The 18,385-nt window shown below is 47.1% G+C and overlaps 1 protein-coding gene across 1 annotated transcript; it reads right to left on the bottom strand.

Moving 5' to 3' along the window:
* Positions 1–487: 487 nt before the first annotated feature.
* LOC138771921 (basic proline-rich protein-like) lies at positions 488–1,510 on the bottom strand. Its single transcript, XM_069951924.1, has one exon. The coding sequence runs from the start codon at positions 1,508–1,510 to the stop codon at positions 488–490; it is 1,023 nt and encodes a 340-aa protein (XP_069808025.1).
* Positions 1,511–18,385: the final 16,875 nt, after the last annotated feature.

Genomic DNA, 18,385 nt, shown 5'->3' with positions numbered 1-18,385 from the left:
CTGATAAGTACTGAAAGATCGGATAGTTTTATTTAGAAGTAAATTACAAATCTATATAAAATTTATTTTTTTACCGGAGTTCCCCTTTACAGGTGGAACCACAATGCTTGTGAACAATGGATTCTTTTTTTTTTTGTATTGTGTTGATCCAGAAAGAGCTGTAGTCAGTACCTGCAATAATCCTAGGATGGTAAGCACAGTTTTCTTTCCAATAAATTATGCCATTCAGAATTAGAAGAACATAGCTAAATAGCACCACGCTTGTGCTCAGGTTGTGTCTGGTATTGCAGCTTTGATCCATTGAAGGGAATGGAGCCCAGGTGTAATACCACACGCAGTCTGAGGACAGGGGAGGCGCTGTGAGCTGTTCGTTAAGCTTGTTAATTTTGACATGGCTCTCTTTGGGTTTTTGGGGGTTTAGTGACTGTTTTAGCCATGCATCTGTGTTGTCATTTTTATCTTTTTGTCATTGTGTTTTTTGCCCATCTTATTCTATGATATAATCCTGTATAATGTTTCCTCTGGATAATGATCCGGGTGGGGGACACATCGGGTCCGGGACACTCCGGATCCGGGACACTCCCGGGCAGGGACACATCGGGGCTGGGACACTCCGGGGCAGGGACACTCCGGGGCAGGGATACATCGGGGCTGGGACACTCCGGGGCTGGGACACTCCGGATCTGGGACACTGCGGGGCTGGGACACTCCGAGGCAGGGACACTCCGGGGCTGGGACACTCCGGGGCAGGGACACTCCGGATCTGGGACACATCGGGTCTGGGACACTCCGGATCTGGGACACATCGGGGCAGGGACACATCGGGGCTGGGACACTCCGGGCCTGGGACACTCCGGGGCTGGGACACTCCGGGGCTGGGACACTCCGGGGCAGGGACACTCCGGATCTGGGACACTCCGGGGCAGGGACACATCGGGGCAGGGACACATCGGGGCTGGGACACTCCGGGGCTGGGACACTCCGGGGCAGGGACACTCCGGATCTGGGACACATCGGGGCAGGGACACATCGGGGCTGGGACACTCCGGGCCTGGGACACTCCGGGGCAGGGACACATCGGGGCTGGGACACTCCGGGGCTGGGACACTCCGGGGCTGGGACACTCCGGATCTGGGACACTCCGGGGCAGGGACACATCGGGGCTGGGACACTCCGGGGCTGGGACACTCCGGGGCAGGGACACTCCGGATCTGGGACACTCCGGGGCTGGGACACTCCGGGGCAGGGACACTCCGGGGCTGGGACACTCCGGGGCTGGGACACTCCGAGGCAGGGACACTCCGGGGCTGGGACACTCCGGGGCAGGGACACTCCAGGGCTGGGACACTCCGGGGCTGGGACACTCCGGGGCTGGGACACTCCGGGGCTGGGACACTCCGGGGCTGGGACACATCGGGGCTGGGACACTCCGGGGCTGGGACACTCCGGGGCTGGGACACTCCGGGGCTGGGACACATCGGGTCTGGGACACTCCGGGGCTGGGACACATCGGGGCTGGGACACTCCGGGTCTGGGACACTCAGGGTCTGGGACACAACGGGTCTGGGACACTCCGGATCTGGGACACTCCGGGGCTGGGACACTCCGGGGCTGGGATACTCCGGATCTGGGACACTCTGGAGCTGGGACACTGCGGGGCTGGGACACTCCGGATCTGGGACACTCTGTTGTGGTTACACTAACCATTTCTTTTCTCACTATATGATTTCTATTCCAGATTAAGAGAATTCAATGTATTTAGGGAGGTTGCAAGGGATTTTGGGTAACTAACTGCGAGATGTAAATCTCATACAAGTGCGAAAGTGATGACCTGGTTAACACTCCATTAATAGGTATCATCCTTACAGATATTGTATGGCGACACCTGCAAATTTCACCATAGACATATATATATATATATATATATATGTATGTATATATATATATATATATATATATATATATATATAGGTGACAGTTTTTTTCCTGAGACCACCATACTGTACGTTGTCCCTGCTGTGCTGTCCGAAATTGCTGTGGTGTGCTCCCCCTGGTGGCCAAAAGCCGCCATACCATACGCTCTGTCCCTTCTGTGTGTGTGAATTCTTCTTCATGGACAAATAAGATATGGTCTGAAAATATAAGACACTGTTGGAGATGAGCGACCCTGGAGCAGCTGAAGTCCCACCGAACCCGAACTTTCGGCATGTGATTAGCGGTCGCTGCTGAACTTGGATAAAGCCCTAAGGCTATGTGGGAATCATGGATATAGTTATTGGCTGTATCCATGTTTTCCAGACAACCTTAGAGCTTTATCCAAGTTCAGCAGCCACCGCTAATCAAATGCCGAACGTTGGGGTTTCGGATCGACTCGAACCCGAACCCGGTTCGCTCATCTCTAGACACTGTCCTTTTTTTTAGAAAAACACGGTATATAGGCTCAGTCAATGTCACACTGGGGTTTCTTGTGCCTGTAGCATGGAGTCCAGACTTCTCTCTCACTGGTTACCCTTTAAAAGAAGTGCAGGTGTAATGATCTCTTCACCAAGGGTCACAACAATCCTTGTAGTTGCAGTAATGCCTGAAATGAAAACCAGATGATCCAGTGGGCTCTGATGTAGCAAGTAAAATCACATCCTGTGTATTAAACATATATGTAATGCCTGCAGGACAGGAGAAGAACATGGTGATCCACAATCTAAGTTCCCCACCCTGCATTGAAGGAACCAGGTTCACTCATGACCGGATGATTTTTTGGCCACTAACAGAGCAAAGACCCAACTGTGGACCAAACTATGGACCAAACTATGGACCAAACTATGGACCCAACTATGGACCAAACTGTGGACCCAACTGTGGACCCAACTGTGGACCCAACTATGGACCCAACTATGGACCCAACTATGGACCCAACTATGGACCCAACTATGGACCAAACTATGGACAGTACAGTGTGAATGAGGAGGATTGTTGCTTCCATACAGATGAAGGCTTCGTGAGCGGCCGGATAGCTGGCATGGCGCCCCCCTCATTAGCCAATAGACAGCACAATATCGTCATGGTCGGCTGGTCGGTAGTTATACAAATGGTAGAATTTATACTAAGGCCTCGTGTGAATATAGACGGCCAGCAGCATATCCATGTGCTGCCATATGGTGCCTTCATGTATGACTTAATTTCTCGATGTATCCATGATGGAGCATGATCGTGCGGTGTGTGCCAGGCCTGAGCTCGTACCATCGTCTGCACCTTCCTGGTTTGAGGCTTTTCTTTGTTCCTCAATGGTTTTCGCTTGTTCATCGCTCATTGTGTTTCCTGAAGTCGGTGAGTAATTTGATTGACTGTAAAGCTTCACCGGGGACTACTTTACATTATGACTTCACTCACTGTAATTTTCCACAGGAAAAAAACATTAAAACATTACCCCAAGAATAACCGTATTATAAGCGAGGAATGGATTACACCTAGGACTCTCCATCCATTCTCTATAGTCTGCCCGGTCCGTTAAAGGAGAAGTCCCACGGAAGGACAATAGCACAAAACGCTCTCAGGTCTCTGCTAACTGCAACGTCACGTCCCGGGCTGAGTTATTGCCCGTCCAGCCAATCAATGACTGGGGCGGGACAAGCAGGGCAACACCCCCTGGACACTTAATTTGCATATTGAGAAAAGGGCTAATATATCCCCAATAGAGAGGAATTCTGAAATAATAAAGGGGTGCCTGGAATACGGATAACCCATCTGGCCATGAGCGTTCTTACACCCCGGGTTACTACTGACTCGTCTACTTTGAAGAAGCTCAACAAAGATGCAACTAAGTAGAATTTCTAACAATTTGACAAAGAGGACAATGTGCATACTTATATTTACAATACACAGACTAGTATATAGCCAGGAGTCCATGTATAGCTATATATGCACACCCCATATACCTCCAGCAAAGGAAATTGCACATTTTGTAAACTTTTTGCTGAGTTCAGAGCAATAAACAATAATTATTAATCCCATAAAACCCTTTTAAGTAAAGTATTGATCGGAGGGTCTTCCATCGCTTCTGACGGCCCCATTGGACATACTTAGACGCAGAATCATTAATTTTCGTTGAGGTTTCCCATCCAATAAGCACAATGTCATTTGTCATCTGTGTCTTCCCATTATAGCTAATGACCCTCCAGGTCCTGATATTGGTTATTCACTAGGGGGTCCTTGCATTGTTGGTTATTCACTAGGGGGTCCTTGCATTGTTGGTTATTCACTAGGGGGTCCTCGTATTGTTGGTTATTCACTAGGGGGTCCTTGCATTGTTGGTTATTTACTAGGGGGTCCTTGCATTATTGGTTATTCACTAGGGGGTCCTTGCATTGTTGGTTATTCACTAGGGGGTCCTCGTATTGTTGGTTATTCACTAGGGGGTCCTTGCATTGTTGGTTATTTACTAGGGGGTCCTTGCATTATTGGTTATTCACTAGGGGGTCCTTGCAGACATTCACATTGTACAAATTTCCAGCATTTTTTGAGATTGTCATCTTGTTGGTCATTTTAAGGGAGATGACATCAGGATAAGCTCTATTAGGTGTGTGATCCTGGGACGTCTGGCTCATGGGCTGTAGCGTGAGGCCGGGACGCCTGGCTCATGGATTGGATTAGAGTGTGAGGTTGGGACGCCTGGCTCATGGATTGGATTGGAGCGTAATCCTGGGACATCTGGCTCATGCATTGGAGCGTGAGACGGGGACATCTGGCTCATGGATTGGATTAGAGTGTGAGGTTGGGACATCTGGCTCATGGTTTGGATTGGAGTGTGAGCCTGGGACGTCTGGCTCATGGTGGATTGGAGTGTTAGGCTGGAGCGTCTGGCTCATGATGGATTGGAGTGTGAGGCCTGGATGTCTGGATCATGGATTGGATTGGAGCGTGAGGCCAGGTCATCTGGATCATAGAGCGTGAGGCCAGGACATCTGGATCATAGAGCGTGAGGCCAGGACATCTGGATCATGGATTGAATTGGAGTGTGATCCCAGGACGTCTGGCTCATGGATTGGATTAGAGCGTGAGGCCGGTACGTCTGGCTCAGGGGGTGGATTGGAGTGGGGGCCCGGGACGTTGGGCTCATGGATTGGATTGGAGTGTGAGCCCAGGATGTCTGGATTATGAATTGGAATGGAGCGGAGGCTGCAGGTTTCTTTCCCCTCTGTAAGCCGTGTATTGATTGTCTTTGATCTCGGATAATGAGCTTAGTTTTAGTAAATTCCCAGCAACCTCTGCACTGATATAGGGACAGCTGGGTTTTCTGGATCGTTTCTCCATATCTTGTTGTCTTGTCCTTGATTAAACAATAATAAACCCTACGGCAATGGACGAGTGTCATAGGAAGCCATCGATTTACCTTCTTGGGCCTTCCTGTGTGAATATGCTTTTATTTGGACAGTGTCGACTAATTCTGCAGCACTTTCCACAGTTTGTCAATTTTGGTCCCTGTCCCCATTAGGTTTTACTATCTAAATTGACCTACCTGTATGTTTTGGGTGGAAACCCAAGGAAGTACCCGGAGGAAACACACGCAAACACGGAGAAAACATACAAACCCCAGCGCTGCAAGGCTACACTGATAACCACTGAGCCACCAAGCTGTCCACAAGTGTAAATATGGGGCTGCGACCCTGGGGGTGCTAGTTATTAGTATGGGTAGGTGTTGGGGTAATGCTGCAGCACTTGTCACAGGGGGTCACAACACTCAACACAATGGCTGATTGGGTTCTAGGAAACTACATAAATGTTAGGCTTTGAGGGTATGAATATGAGGCTAAGTGTATGTGTGTGTGTGGGGGGGGGGTGTAATTATGCTAAGATGTGCGAATCAGGCTGAAGGAGTCTAAATATCAGAGGGAAGAATTAAACTTAGTGGATGTGACTGTGTAGCTCAAGGCACAGGTGGGGGGAAGAATCAGGCACAGGGGGGAAGAATCAGGCTCAGGCCATGTTCAGACTTTAGCACAGATGGGTCCCTAATAACTCTAAAACATAACTTTTATTTAAATGCTAAAAACACAAATACCAAAACTCGTGCAAAAAAACACCTCCACCATATAAAACCAGGCATATATAGCCCCAAAAGGTATTGCATGCCACATGTATGTAAGTACGCACTCTAAATGTAAACAATTACAAATAAATACGTAGTATGTACCACCAAGCAGGGCCGATAATCACAGTACAAGTGAATAAATATACAAACTTGGGAGCACCTGACCCTATGGGTCCCTGTTGGGTGCACCCCAACTACCCCTGCTCGCTCAGGGACTGTCTGAGTTATCGCCCTAGAAAGGGCGGCCCCTGCCCCGTACTAGTCTACACCACTATCCCTCTACTACCCCTACCTACGCTCCCGACACCGTGTTTCATACAGATAATCATCAGGGGAGTATAACATCCTATTGGGGTAGGGAAAAAGTATATATTGTACCGCTGAACGCACACAGATATTGCGGCGGTACTTAAAATAAAGCGTCCTGAGAGTGCTCAGAGACGCTAACTCACGTGGACCTCGGGTCGTCCATAGCATGCGGGCTAAAGCAGATGGCTCGTAGCTTGCAGTATCAATAGTGGAGATTTAAAGAATCGGCGTCATCCGCGCTCACATCTAAGCGCCTCCCCACTTCCGACCTGTGGAGCGCATTTTGCGTTCCACTGATCCAACTTCCGGAGTGAGGCCAGGGAATACAGCGCTTACGCCGCAACCAGGCAACCATATAGTAGTAGCCACAATTAAACATCTCAGGGAGTTACAACAACAGGTCAGGAACGCCAGGCAAAAAACGTTGAGCATAACATGATGTATATACCGTGTCTACAAGTAAGAAAAACAAAACAGAATAATACACACATTTACATATATACAATGGGCAGAGGGGGAGGAAACACGAGCATTCAGAGGGGCATGAAAAAGAATACGATTCATAAATACCATGAATACGTGAGCTGCTCATTAAGCCCTCGCGGGGACACGGTTTTCATGCTAGAAAATCCGCTCAGTTTCCCGTTGGAGAATTAACCTGTCCCAATTCCCTCCTCGTATCGGAGGCTTCACCAGCTCCACACCTTGGAACCGTAAGCACGATGCTTGTCCCTGATGCATCATATTGACATGTCGTGCTATTGGTTTATTCAAGACCACACTGGCACGTCACCTTGTATACAAGTCCCTTTGTTCTACAATTCATGAAATCTCTCATAACGTATTCCTTCTCAGTTATGTTGCTCACCACCTTTTTATTCACATCTATGTACGGACACGCTATGCAACCACTACACCTAAAAATGCCACAGGTCTTTCTATGCAGCCATGTATCTTGTGATGACGACGCAATAAAATGGCTTTCAACCCACCTATCACGTAGGCTACGGCCTTTTTTCTATGTAATCTGTGGTTTATCGCCAATATGACGTTGTATATCAGGGTCCAGCAGCAATACATCCCAATGCTTCTCCAATATTTTACGTACATCACTAGAGGCCACATCGTAAGTCCCCACTATTCTCGTTGCCTCTAATGGGGTCTCCTCTCCTTTACTTTGGGGATCAAGAGGTCCTCCCACTTTTTTGCTCTTACTGATTGATAGGCAGTTCTAAGAACGGTGTCTGGATACCCTCTTTGTAGAAACCTCTTGCGCTTGATGACAGTCTGCTTGCGATACTCAGATGGATTAGAGCAATTACGTTTAACCCGCAAGAGTTCGTAGCCGTGGGCTTACGGTAGATAGTTGTTTCTATGCCCCCATTCAAGGACCTCTGTATGAGTATGTCCAAGAATGCCAGCTTACATTGATCAATTTCATACGTGAATTTTAACCCAAGATTGTTTTTATTGAGGACCCCCACAAACGTCACAAAGTCCTCTTTACGTCTGTTCCATATGACCAGGACTTCATAAATATATCTCGTCCATAAGGCTATGTGCTGAGTATGAGATGACATGTCCTCTTCAAATACGATCGTTTCCTCCCACCAGCCCAGATAGAGGTTAGCGAAGGTGGGGGCACAAGGGCTATCGCCACCCCTCTGAGCTGGTGGAAGATTTTACGATCGTAGCGGAAAATACTATGGGTAAGTATGAAACGCGTCAAATCACAAATTAAATTGTTGTGCCCCTCATACTGACAACCTCTTGATCTCAAAAAATATTTAATGGCCTCCAGGCCTAGATCGTGGGGGATTGAGGAGTATAAAGCTTCAACATCAATCGAAGCCAACCATGCATCTTTCTCCAAAGTTATCCCATCAAGTTTACGCAGCAGATCTATCGAATCCCGGGTATATGAACCCAGACCTGTCACAAAAGATCTCAGTACTCTGTCAATATACACTCCAGCGTTCTGTGAAATGCTATTTATCCCCGATACTATCGGGCGACCCTTCAAAGGTTGTGTACCCTTATGAAGTTTGGGCAATGAGTAAAAAGTGGCCTTCACTGGGAACTTAGGAACCAGATAGGCTCGCTCATGATCACTTACTATTCCCCCCGCATGGGCCACATCTACAATATTCTTTAACTCAACCAAAAACCGATGTGTGGGGTCAGACCTCAAAACCCTATAGCATTCCTTATCATTTAGAAGACTCATGCACATTCTGGTATAGAGAGACGAGTCCATCACCACCACATTACCCACTTTATCGGAGGGCTTTATGGTGATGGACTCGTCCCTCTCCAAGTTGAGAATAGCCTGCATCTCATCCTTACTGCAGTTACTACGGTATTTTTTATCCTGCAGTCCCTCAAGGTCTCTTGTCACTAACTCCACAAACACATCTATGCACGAAATGTCCCCCAATGGAGGAGGCATTTTGGTGCTCTTATTCCTTAGATCTGTAAATGGGCCCAGTCCGCGAGCCCTCTCATTTTCTTCCATAAGCTCTGTTAGTAAGTCAACCCCTTCCAGAGTATCCACTGCTATTCCCAACTCTGCACTTCGTTTTTTGGCCTGTATACTGTGATATTTGTGCCATCGCAATTTGCGGGCGAAGAGGTTAACATCACGGACCCAGTTAAACTGATTAAATCTTGTTGTGGGCACAAAAGATCGACCTTTACTGAGCACAGATCTCTGTCTCTGTAAGAGTACGTGAGGACAAGTTAATCACCTGTAACGTATCTCCACCTCTCAATATCTGCTGCAATTGCGTAATGGGTATGTTGTTTCTGGTCGTTCTAAAAAATGTGTATCGTCTGTTTGTCGTGTACCTCCTCGTCCTCCTCTCCCACGTCCACTGCCCCTCGGTCTGCCCCTATTCCACCTCCCCCTCGTGTTTTTTTGCACGAGTTTTGAGTTTTGGTATTTGTGTTTTTAGCATTTAAATAAAAGTTATGTTTTAGAGTTATTAGGGACCCATCTGTGCTTTAGTTGATTATTTTTTGGTCTAATATTTCCAGTCTAGCTACCAGGACTGTTCGGTGCTTATTCATGTTCAGACTTTCTAAGACACCGACCATTCTGTTACCCAGCCGGGTCACGGAATGGCCGGTGTCAGAGAAGATCATCACTGATCTTCACTGCAGTTGAATTCGGATGCGGGTGCATCCACGCGTGCCCCCATCCGAATTCGCCGCTGAAAGGGGTAAAGGCTGAGGGGGAAGTATCAGACTCAGGGGGGTGTGAATATGAGGCTCAGGGAGTGTGAATATGAGGCTGAGGGGCAAGAATCAGGCTGGGGGTTTGAATATAAGGTTCTGGGGCTGTGAATATGAGTCTTAGGGGGTGTGACTATGAGGCTGAGAGGGAAGAATCAGACTCAGAAGTTGTGAATATGAGGCTCAGCAGGTGTGAATATGAGGCTGAGGGGGAAGAATTGGGCTGTAATGTGAATATGAAGTTCGGGGCGTGTGAATATGGGGCTAAGAGTGAAGAATAAGACTCAGGAGGTGTGAATATGAGACTCAGGGTGTGTGAATATGAGGCTGAGGGAGTGTGACTATGAGGCTCAGAGGGTTATTATGAGGCTCAGCAGGTGTTAATATGATGCTGGGGGGGAAGAATCAGACTCAGGGGATGTAAATATGAGGCTGAGAGGGAAGAATCAGACTCATGGGGTGTAAATATAAGGCTCAGGTGTCACTATGAGGAGCAGGGGGAAGAATCAGACTCAGAGACTCAGGGGGTGTGAATATGAGGCTGACGGAGTGTGACTATGAGGCTGAGGGGCAAGAATCAGGCTGGAGGTTTGAATATAAGGTTCAGGGGGGGTGAATATGAGGCTGAGAGGGAAGAATCAGACTCAGAAGTTGTGAATATGAGGCTCAGGGGGTTATGAGGTTCAGCAGGTGTGAATATGAGGCTGAGGGGGAAGAATCAGGCTGGGGTGTGAATATGAGGTTCGGGGCGGGTGAATATGAGGCTGAGAGGGAAGAATTAGACTTAGAGAGTGTGAATATGAAGCTCAGGGGGTGTGAATATGAGGCTCAGGGGGAAGAATTAGGCAGAGGTGTGTATATGAGGATTAGGAGGTGTGAATATGAGGCTGAGGGGGAATAATCAGGCTAAAGCTATGCTTACACTTTGTATGATACTGGCCGTTCTGTGACCCGGCTGGGTCATTGAACAGCCAGTGTCAGAGAAGACCACAATCCATTGTGTGAACTAACTGACATTTCCAGATCCTGGCCGGAGTGTATACTATGTGTATGTATATATGTACTATGTGTATGTATATATGTACTATGTGTATACACTGCGGCCGGGATTCCATAGAGGAAAGCACTACTTAATTTCCGTAGTAATCACGGCCATTGTTACAACGGCCATTGTTACATCGGCCAAAGTGGGAACATGGCCTTAGGAGGTGTGAATATGAGGCGAAGGGGGAAGAATCAGGCTCAGGGGGTGTAATGGTCGCGGCTCGCACCCTCTCAGCTTACCAAACACTCTCCTCATGTGAAATAATGTTCTCAACCTTCTGACTATTTGAGGAAAAGTGCAGATAGACCAGGTAGTAAAATCCTTCTATCTCCGGAACAAGGACTGAGGGGAGATACGGCTGGAATCAGGACACCGCAGGCTACAAAAAGAGATAAAAACATTATTTTTTATACTGACGCCGTCTCTAAGCGCGGTCTGTAATATTAGGGGATCTGCCAGTCTGCATGTCTCATAGTGGATATAAACCTCCCATATGTGCTCAGCATTTCCTCTGCTGCGGCCTCAGTACTGTCCTAATCCGCCCATAAACCACAGCTAAAGCCCCAGAAACCGATCACCAATAACCTATCTGACGTATATAGATAATGAGCAGGGGGGGGGGGGGGGGGGGGGGGGCACCTAAAAGCAATGGTGGGAAACACTTTGGGGACATTTATCATGGACTTTGCGCCTACTTTTTGGTGAATATAAAGGCTTTGCGTCTATCTCTTTGCTTAACGGTATTTATGAAGGAAGATTCGATGTGCAAAGAATTTTTTAGATTCGATTATTTTTATGTTTGTCTTATTGGCCAACATATTTGCATTAACGGCCAGCTGGGCCTGATTTATCATGTGTGCAATAATTAACCATATACTATGCGGTGCCCCAGTGACCTCCCCGTATACTGTGCAGTCATCTCCCTATATACTGTGCAGTGCCCCAGTGACCTCTCTATATACTGTGCAGTGCCCCCAGTGACCTCTCTATATACTGTGCAGTGCCCCCAGTGACCTCTCTATATACTGTGCAGTGCCCCAGTGACCTCCCTATATACTGTGCAGTGCCCCCATTGACCTCTCTATATACTGTGCAGTGCCCCCAGTGACCTCTCTATATACTGTGCAGTGCCCCCAGTGACCTCTCTATATACTGTGCAGTGCCCCAGTGACCTCCCTATATACTGTGCAGTGCCCCCATTGACCTCTCTATATACTGTGTAGTGCCCCCAGTGACCTCCCCATATACTGTGCAGTGCCCCAGTGACCTCCCTATATACTGTGCAGTGCCCCCATTGACCTCTCTATATACTGTGCAGTGCCCCCATTGACCTCTCTATATACTGTGTAGTGCCCCCAGTGACCTCCCTATATACTGTGCAGTGCCCCAGTGACCTCCCTATATACTGTGTAGTGCCCCCAGTGACCTCTCTATATACTGTGCAGTGCCCCCAGTGACCTCCCCATATACTGTGCAGTGCCCCAGTGACCTCCCTATATACTGTGCAGTACCCCCAGTGACCTCCCTATATACTGTGCAGTGCCCCAGTTACCTCCCTATATACTGTGCAGTGCCCCAGTGACCTCCCTATATACTGTGCAGTGCCCCAGTGACCTCCCTATATACTGTGCAGTGCCCCAGTGACCTCCCTATATACTGTGCAGTGCCCCAGTGACCTCCCTGTATACTGTGCAGTGCCCCCAGTGACCTCCCTATATACTGTGCAGTGCCCCAGTGACCTCCCCATATACTGTGTAGTGCCCCCAGTGACCTCCCTATATACTGTGCAGTGCCTCCAGTGACCTCCCCATATACTGTGCAGTGCCCCCAGTGACCTCCCTATATACTGTGCAGTGCCCCCAGTGACCTCCCTATATACTGTGCAGTGCCCCCAGTGACCTCCACCATATACTGTGCAGTGTCCTAGTGACCCCCCCCATATACTGTGCAGTGCCCCAGTGACCTCCCCCATATACTGTGCAGTGCCCCCAGTGACCTCCCCCATATACTGTGCAGTGCCCCCAGTGACCTCCCCCATATACTGTGCAGTGCCCCAGTGACCTCCCTGTATACTGTGCAGTGCCCCAGTGACCTCCCTGTATACTGTGCAGTGCCCCAGTGACCTCCCTATATACTGTGCAGTGCCCCCAGTGATGTTGTCTAAAATTACTGCTGTTAGTTGTCCTGGTGGCTTGGAGCCATAAGCTGATACATACATACATACATACATATATATATATTATATTGGCTTAGATATTTTCTTCCTAAACAGCGCCACTTCTATCCTCAGGTTGTGTGCAGTATTACAACTTAGCTCCACTTTACTGGCAGTGAGCTGTAATACCACTTACACACTGAGGATTAGACCGGCGCTGTTCCTGGATAACTAATAATAATGATAATATTTATTTTTATGGCGCCAGCACATGCCGCAGCGCTCCCTCCAGACTCCCTGTGGTAACACCTCGGTAATGGTGAGCGAGTTGTGCTGTGAGGTTGTACGGGACATGGTGGATGCAGGTGATGGATCATTACAGTAGGAGACTCGATGGTTCTGTCCTATCAGTCATCTCATTTTACTGAATAATTACGTATAGGTTGATATTACGGCCGTTCTATTGTCCTGCGCTCCCTGACAGTCCTGACGCTTGGCCGTCGCCCATAGGCAGACTGTTACGGGAGGAATCTGCAGCAGAATTCTTCACCCTTCTCCCATTATTAGCGCCTGTCACCCCGCGAGGCCCCGGAGCTCAGGAAAGTACGAACTACTACCTGCAACGTAACATCGCCGGCTTATGGGGGGACACGGCCTTATGGGGGGGGGACACGGCCTTATGGGGGGGGACACGGCCTTATGGGGGGGGGACACGGCCTTATGGGGGAGACACGGCCTTATGGGGGAGACACGGCCTTATGGGGGGGGACACGGCCTTATGGGGGAGACACGGCCTTATGGGGGGGGGACACGGCCTTATGGGGGAGACACAGCCTTATGGGGGGGGGACACAACATGTATGGAGCAGGCAGACCACCCACCACATGTATGGAGCAGGCAGACCACCCACCACATGTATGGAGCAGGCAGACCACCCACCACATGTATGGAGCAGGCAGACCACCCACCACATGTATGGAGCAGGCAGCCCACCCACCACATGTATGGAGCAGGCAGACCACCCACCACATGTATGGAGCAGGCAAAGCTCCTGAGCCTGCTCCATACTTCATAGCCAATCTTTTTTTCTCAGAAACCACATCATTCCTGTTGCCCACAAGCTGCATCTTTCCCAGTTCAGACTGAAGCACTTGAGCAAGAAAGAGCTGTAATAGCAATAATAGTCCTGGGAAAGAGAGTAAGCCAAACGTATACACAAACATACAAGCACTTTAGGGGAAGTAAATATGGCACACACACATATATATACATATATACACACACACACACACAGATATATATACATCTACACACACACACACACACACACATAAATATATATATATATATATATATATATATATATATATACAGTGGTACCTTGGTTTAAGAGTAACTTGGATTAAGAGCGTTTTGCAAGAAGAGCTCACAGTTTTTCAAAATTGTGACTTGGTTTAAGAGCATTGCTTTGGTGTAAGAGCTCCCTGTACTGGGTGGGAGGGGGAGTGGGGGAGGGTCATGATCTGTATAGTGGGGTCTACAGCCCTGTACTCTGACCCAGGAAGTCTCCCTCACCTTCCAAATCATAGCAGATCCACTTCAGACTGGGGCTTACATCAGAGGACAGGACTGTGGAGGTAATTCTAGTCTGTTGTACTACGTTACTGCATTATGGGGATCTGCATCTCCATTCTGTATCTACAAACTGCTGCTGTTTTTCAGGTTTATGCCCTTACTATACATTATACACCACATGCCGATTGCTATACTGTACAGTAACTTATATGATATATCCAGCTGTGTTTTAATGTTTGTTTCATTTGCTTTACCTGTTATTCAGAATAAAAAAATTATTATTTTTGGGGTGTGGAACCAATTGTCTGCATTTACATGATTTCTTATGGGAAAATGTGCTTTGGTTTAAGAGTGGATTTGTATTACAAGCACGGTCCCGGAACGAATTATGCTCGTAATCCAAGGCACCGCTGTATATATATATATATTGTAGGGATCTTCCCGGGGGATGGTGTGTTTGGACACAGTTCAGCAGCAGACTTGGACTTATAAAAACAGCTTGATGTTTATTTGTACCATAAACCGTCCTTCACAATAGAAATATAACAACACCGCGCTTTTAAGAACAGAACAAAACAAAAGGTCCTGCCCGTCTGGGCGCTTACTAACATACCGGTCACCTATCTGGCACTTCGATAAGCAGTATTGCAGGGTGTGAATAGGCCCCAGCAGCGCCTGTATTCCCAGCTCTCAGCAAACACACCACCCAGGCTGATCACTCCTGGCTGAGAGCCAAGCCTATACACTCTGCAGGGCTTTTACCCTCTTGCAGGCTCATCAGAGGACACCTGATGGGAACACCCAAACTGGATCGGGGGGAGGGAATGGCAAGTCCCACTACCAAACCTACCTGCCATTCCATGTAAATCCAGGCCGGTAAAAATAAATAACAATCTCAGCAGCATAGCACTGCTGAGCAACAGATCCATCCTGGACTCACCATCTCACCGTGCGTATCAACCTCGGTGAGATGTACACCCCCCCGAACACTTCTCCCGTGCCACGTCTACAATATATATATATATATATATATATATATATATATATATATATATATAAATAGTAATGGATTTCCGCCTGCAGCAGCTCAGTAACATCCCCCTAACCATCCCAGTCTCCACCGGCTGCAGTCAGATCAGGAAGGTCCAGCAATTTCATCATTCATGGATGAGAACACCAAAAGGGCCTCCATGCATTATTGCTGGACCTTGGTTTAAGAACGTTCTCAGAAAAGAAATCACAGTTTTTCAAAGTTGTTACTTGGATTAAGAGCATTGCTTTGGTGTAAGAGCTCCCTGTACTGGGTGGGAGGGGGAGTGGGGGAGGGGCATGGTCTGCATAGCGGGGTCTACAGCTCTGTACTCTGACCCAGGAAGTCTCCCTCACCTTCCAAATCATAGCAGATCCACTTCAGGCTGGGGCTTGCATCAGGGGACAGGACTGTGGAGGTAATCTCTCCATAGCTGTAACCCCTCCCTCCCCGGACAGAGAGCGCTGCATGTATGTGCCCACATCTGTCCTGCTCATTCCTTCCTGCTCCCTGCAGTCTCTATCAGCCCTTGTGTTTCCCATCCTCTCCATTCCTGCTATAATGTGCCTGCACTCACACTCAGCTATACACACTGCTGCTATAATGTGCCTGCACTCACACTCAGCTATACACACTGCTGCTATAATTTGCCTGTACTTACACTCAGCTATACACACTGCTGCTATAATGTGCCTGCATTCACACTGCTGTGTAGAAAAGTTTCTGTCACTCTGCTCCTGCACAGCTCTGTGATTCTCACTTTCTGATTGGTCCATGCTGAACACACCCCCTTCCCCATTGCTGTCATGTGACCACACAGACCTCTGACAGCAGCCCTGCTTCTTTATTCTAGTCTGTTGTACTACGCTCCTGAATTATGGGGATCTGCAGCTCCATCCTGTACCTACAAGCTGCTGCTGCTGTGTTATCAGGGTTATACAGTTACTATACATTATATACCACATGCTGATTGCTATACTGTACAGTAACTTATAGATCACATATCCAGCTGCTGCTGTGTTATCAGGGTTATACAGTTACTATACATTATACACCACATGCTGCTACACTGTACAGTAACTTATATATCACATATCCAGCTGCTGTGTTATCAGGGTTATACAGTTACTATACATTATACACCACATGCTGCTATACTGTACAGTAACTTATATATCACATATCCAGCTGCTGTGTTATCACGGTTATACAGTTACTATACATTATATATCACATGCTGCTACACTGTACAGTAACTTATATATCACATATCCAGCTGCTGTGTTATTAGGGTTATACAGTTACTATACATTATATACCACATGCTGCTATACTGTACAGTAACTTATGTATCACATATCCAGCTGCTGCTGTGTTATCAGGGTTATACAGTTACTATCCATTATACACCACATGCTGCTATACTGTACAGTACCTTATATATCACATATCCAGCTGCTGTGTTATCAGGGTTATACAGTTACTATACATTATACACCACATGCTGCTATACTGTACAGTAACTTATATATCACATATCCAGCTGCAGTGTTATCAGGGTTATACAGTTACTATACATTATATACCACATGCTGCTATACTGTACAGTAACTTATATATCACATATCCAGCTGCTGTGTTATCAGGGTTATACAGTTACTATACATTATACACCACATGCTGATTGCTATACTGTACAGTAACTTATATATCACATATCCAGCTGCTGTGTTATCAGGGTTATACAGTTACTATACATTATACACCACATGCTGCTATACTGTACAGTAATTATATATCACATATCCAGCTGCTGTGTTATCAGGGTTATACAGTTACTATACATTATATACCACATGCCGATTGCTATACTGTACAGTAACTTATATATCACATATCCAGCTGCTGTTTTATCAGGGTTATACAGTTACTATACATTATACACCACATGCTGCTATACTGTACAGTAACTTATATATCACATATCCAGCTGCTGTGTTATCAGGGTTATACAGTTACTATACATTATACACCACATGCTGCTATACTGTACAGTAACTTATATATCACATATCCAGCTGCTGTGTTATCAGGGTTATACAGTTACTATACATTATACACCACATGCTGCTATACTGTACAGTAACTTATATATCACATACCCAGCTGCTGTGTTATCAGGGTTATACAGTTACTATACATTATATACCACATGTTGCTATACTGTACAGTAACTTATATATCACATATCCAGCTGCTGTGTTATCAGGGTTATACAGTTACTATCCATTATACACCACATGCTGCTATACTGTACAGTAACTTATATATCACATATCCAGCTGCTGTGTTATCAGGGTTATACAGTTACTATACATTATACACCACATGCTGCTATACTGTACAGTAACTTATATATCACATATCCAGCTGCTGTGTTATCAGGGTTATACAGTTACTATACATTATTTACCACATGCTGCTACGCTGTACAGTAACTTATAATATCTCAGATTCAGCTGCTTCTCATTGTTTCATCTCTTCTACATGTTATTCAGAATAATAATCAGTATATTTGGGTGGTGGAACCAATTGTCTGCAGATCAGTGATTTCTTATGGGGTGCTTTGGTATTAGAGTGATTTGGATTACAAGCACCGCCCCCTCCTTATTACCGGCCTCCTGTGTATATCCCTCTTGCTCCAGGTTACAAGGTTCGGGGTCTTTCTCTCTGACGCTCCTATCCATCCTATTTCATCTAATTGACCTTTAATTTTCAAAGGAAACCTCTCATCATTCTCATGCTTCCCTGAGCAGGAGTCATTGGGGCGGTCCCTGGCAGCTTCTCCCCGCCCCACCAGCCTTGATTGATAGGTCCCTCCCTATTTCATATGGGTAGAGATCTATCATTTAAGGGCAGCAGGGAAGATAAAAGCCCCCGGGGACCGCCCCA

This window comes from Dendropsophus ebraccatus, chromosome 14 (genome assembly GCF_027789765.1).
Source record: "Dendropsophus ebraccatus isolate aDenEbr1 chromosome 14, aDenEbr1.pat, whole genome shotgun sequence".
NCBI classification, from domain to species: domain Eukaryota; kingdom Metazoa; phylum Chordata; class Amphibia; order Anura; family Hylidae; genus Dendropsophus; species Dendropsophus ebraccatus.
This window is presented reverse-complemented; position numbering and strand designations above follow the sequence as displayed.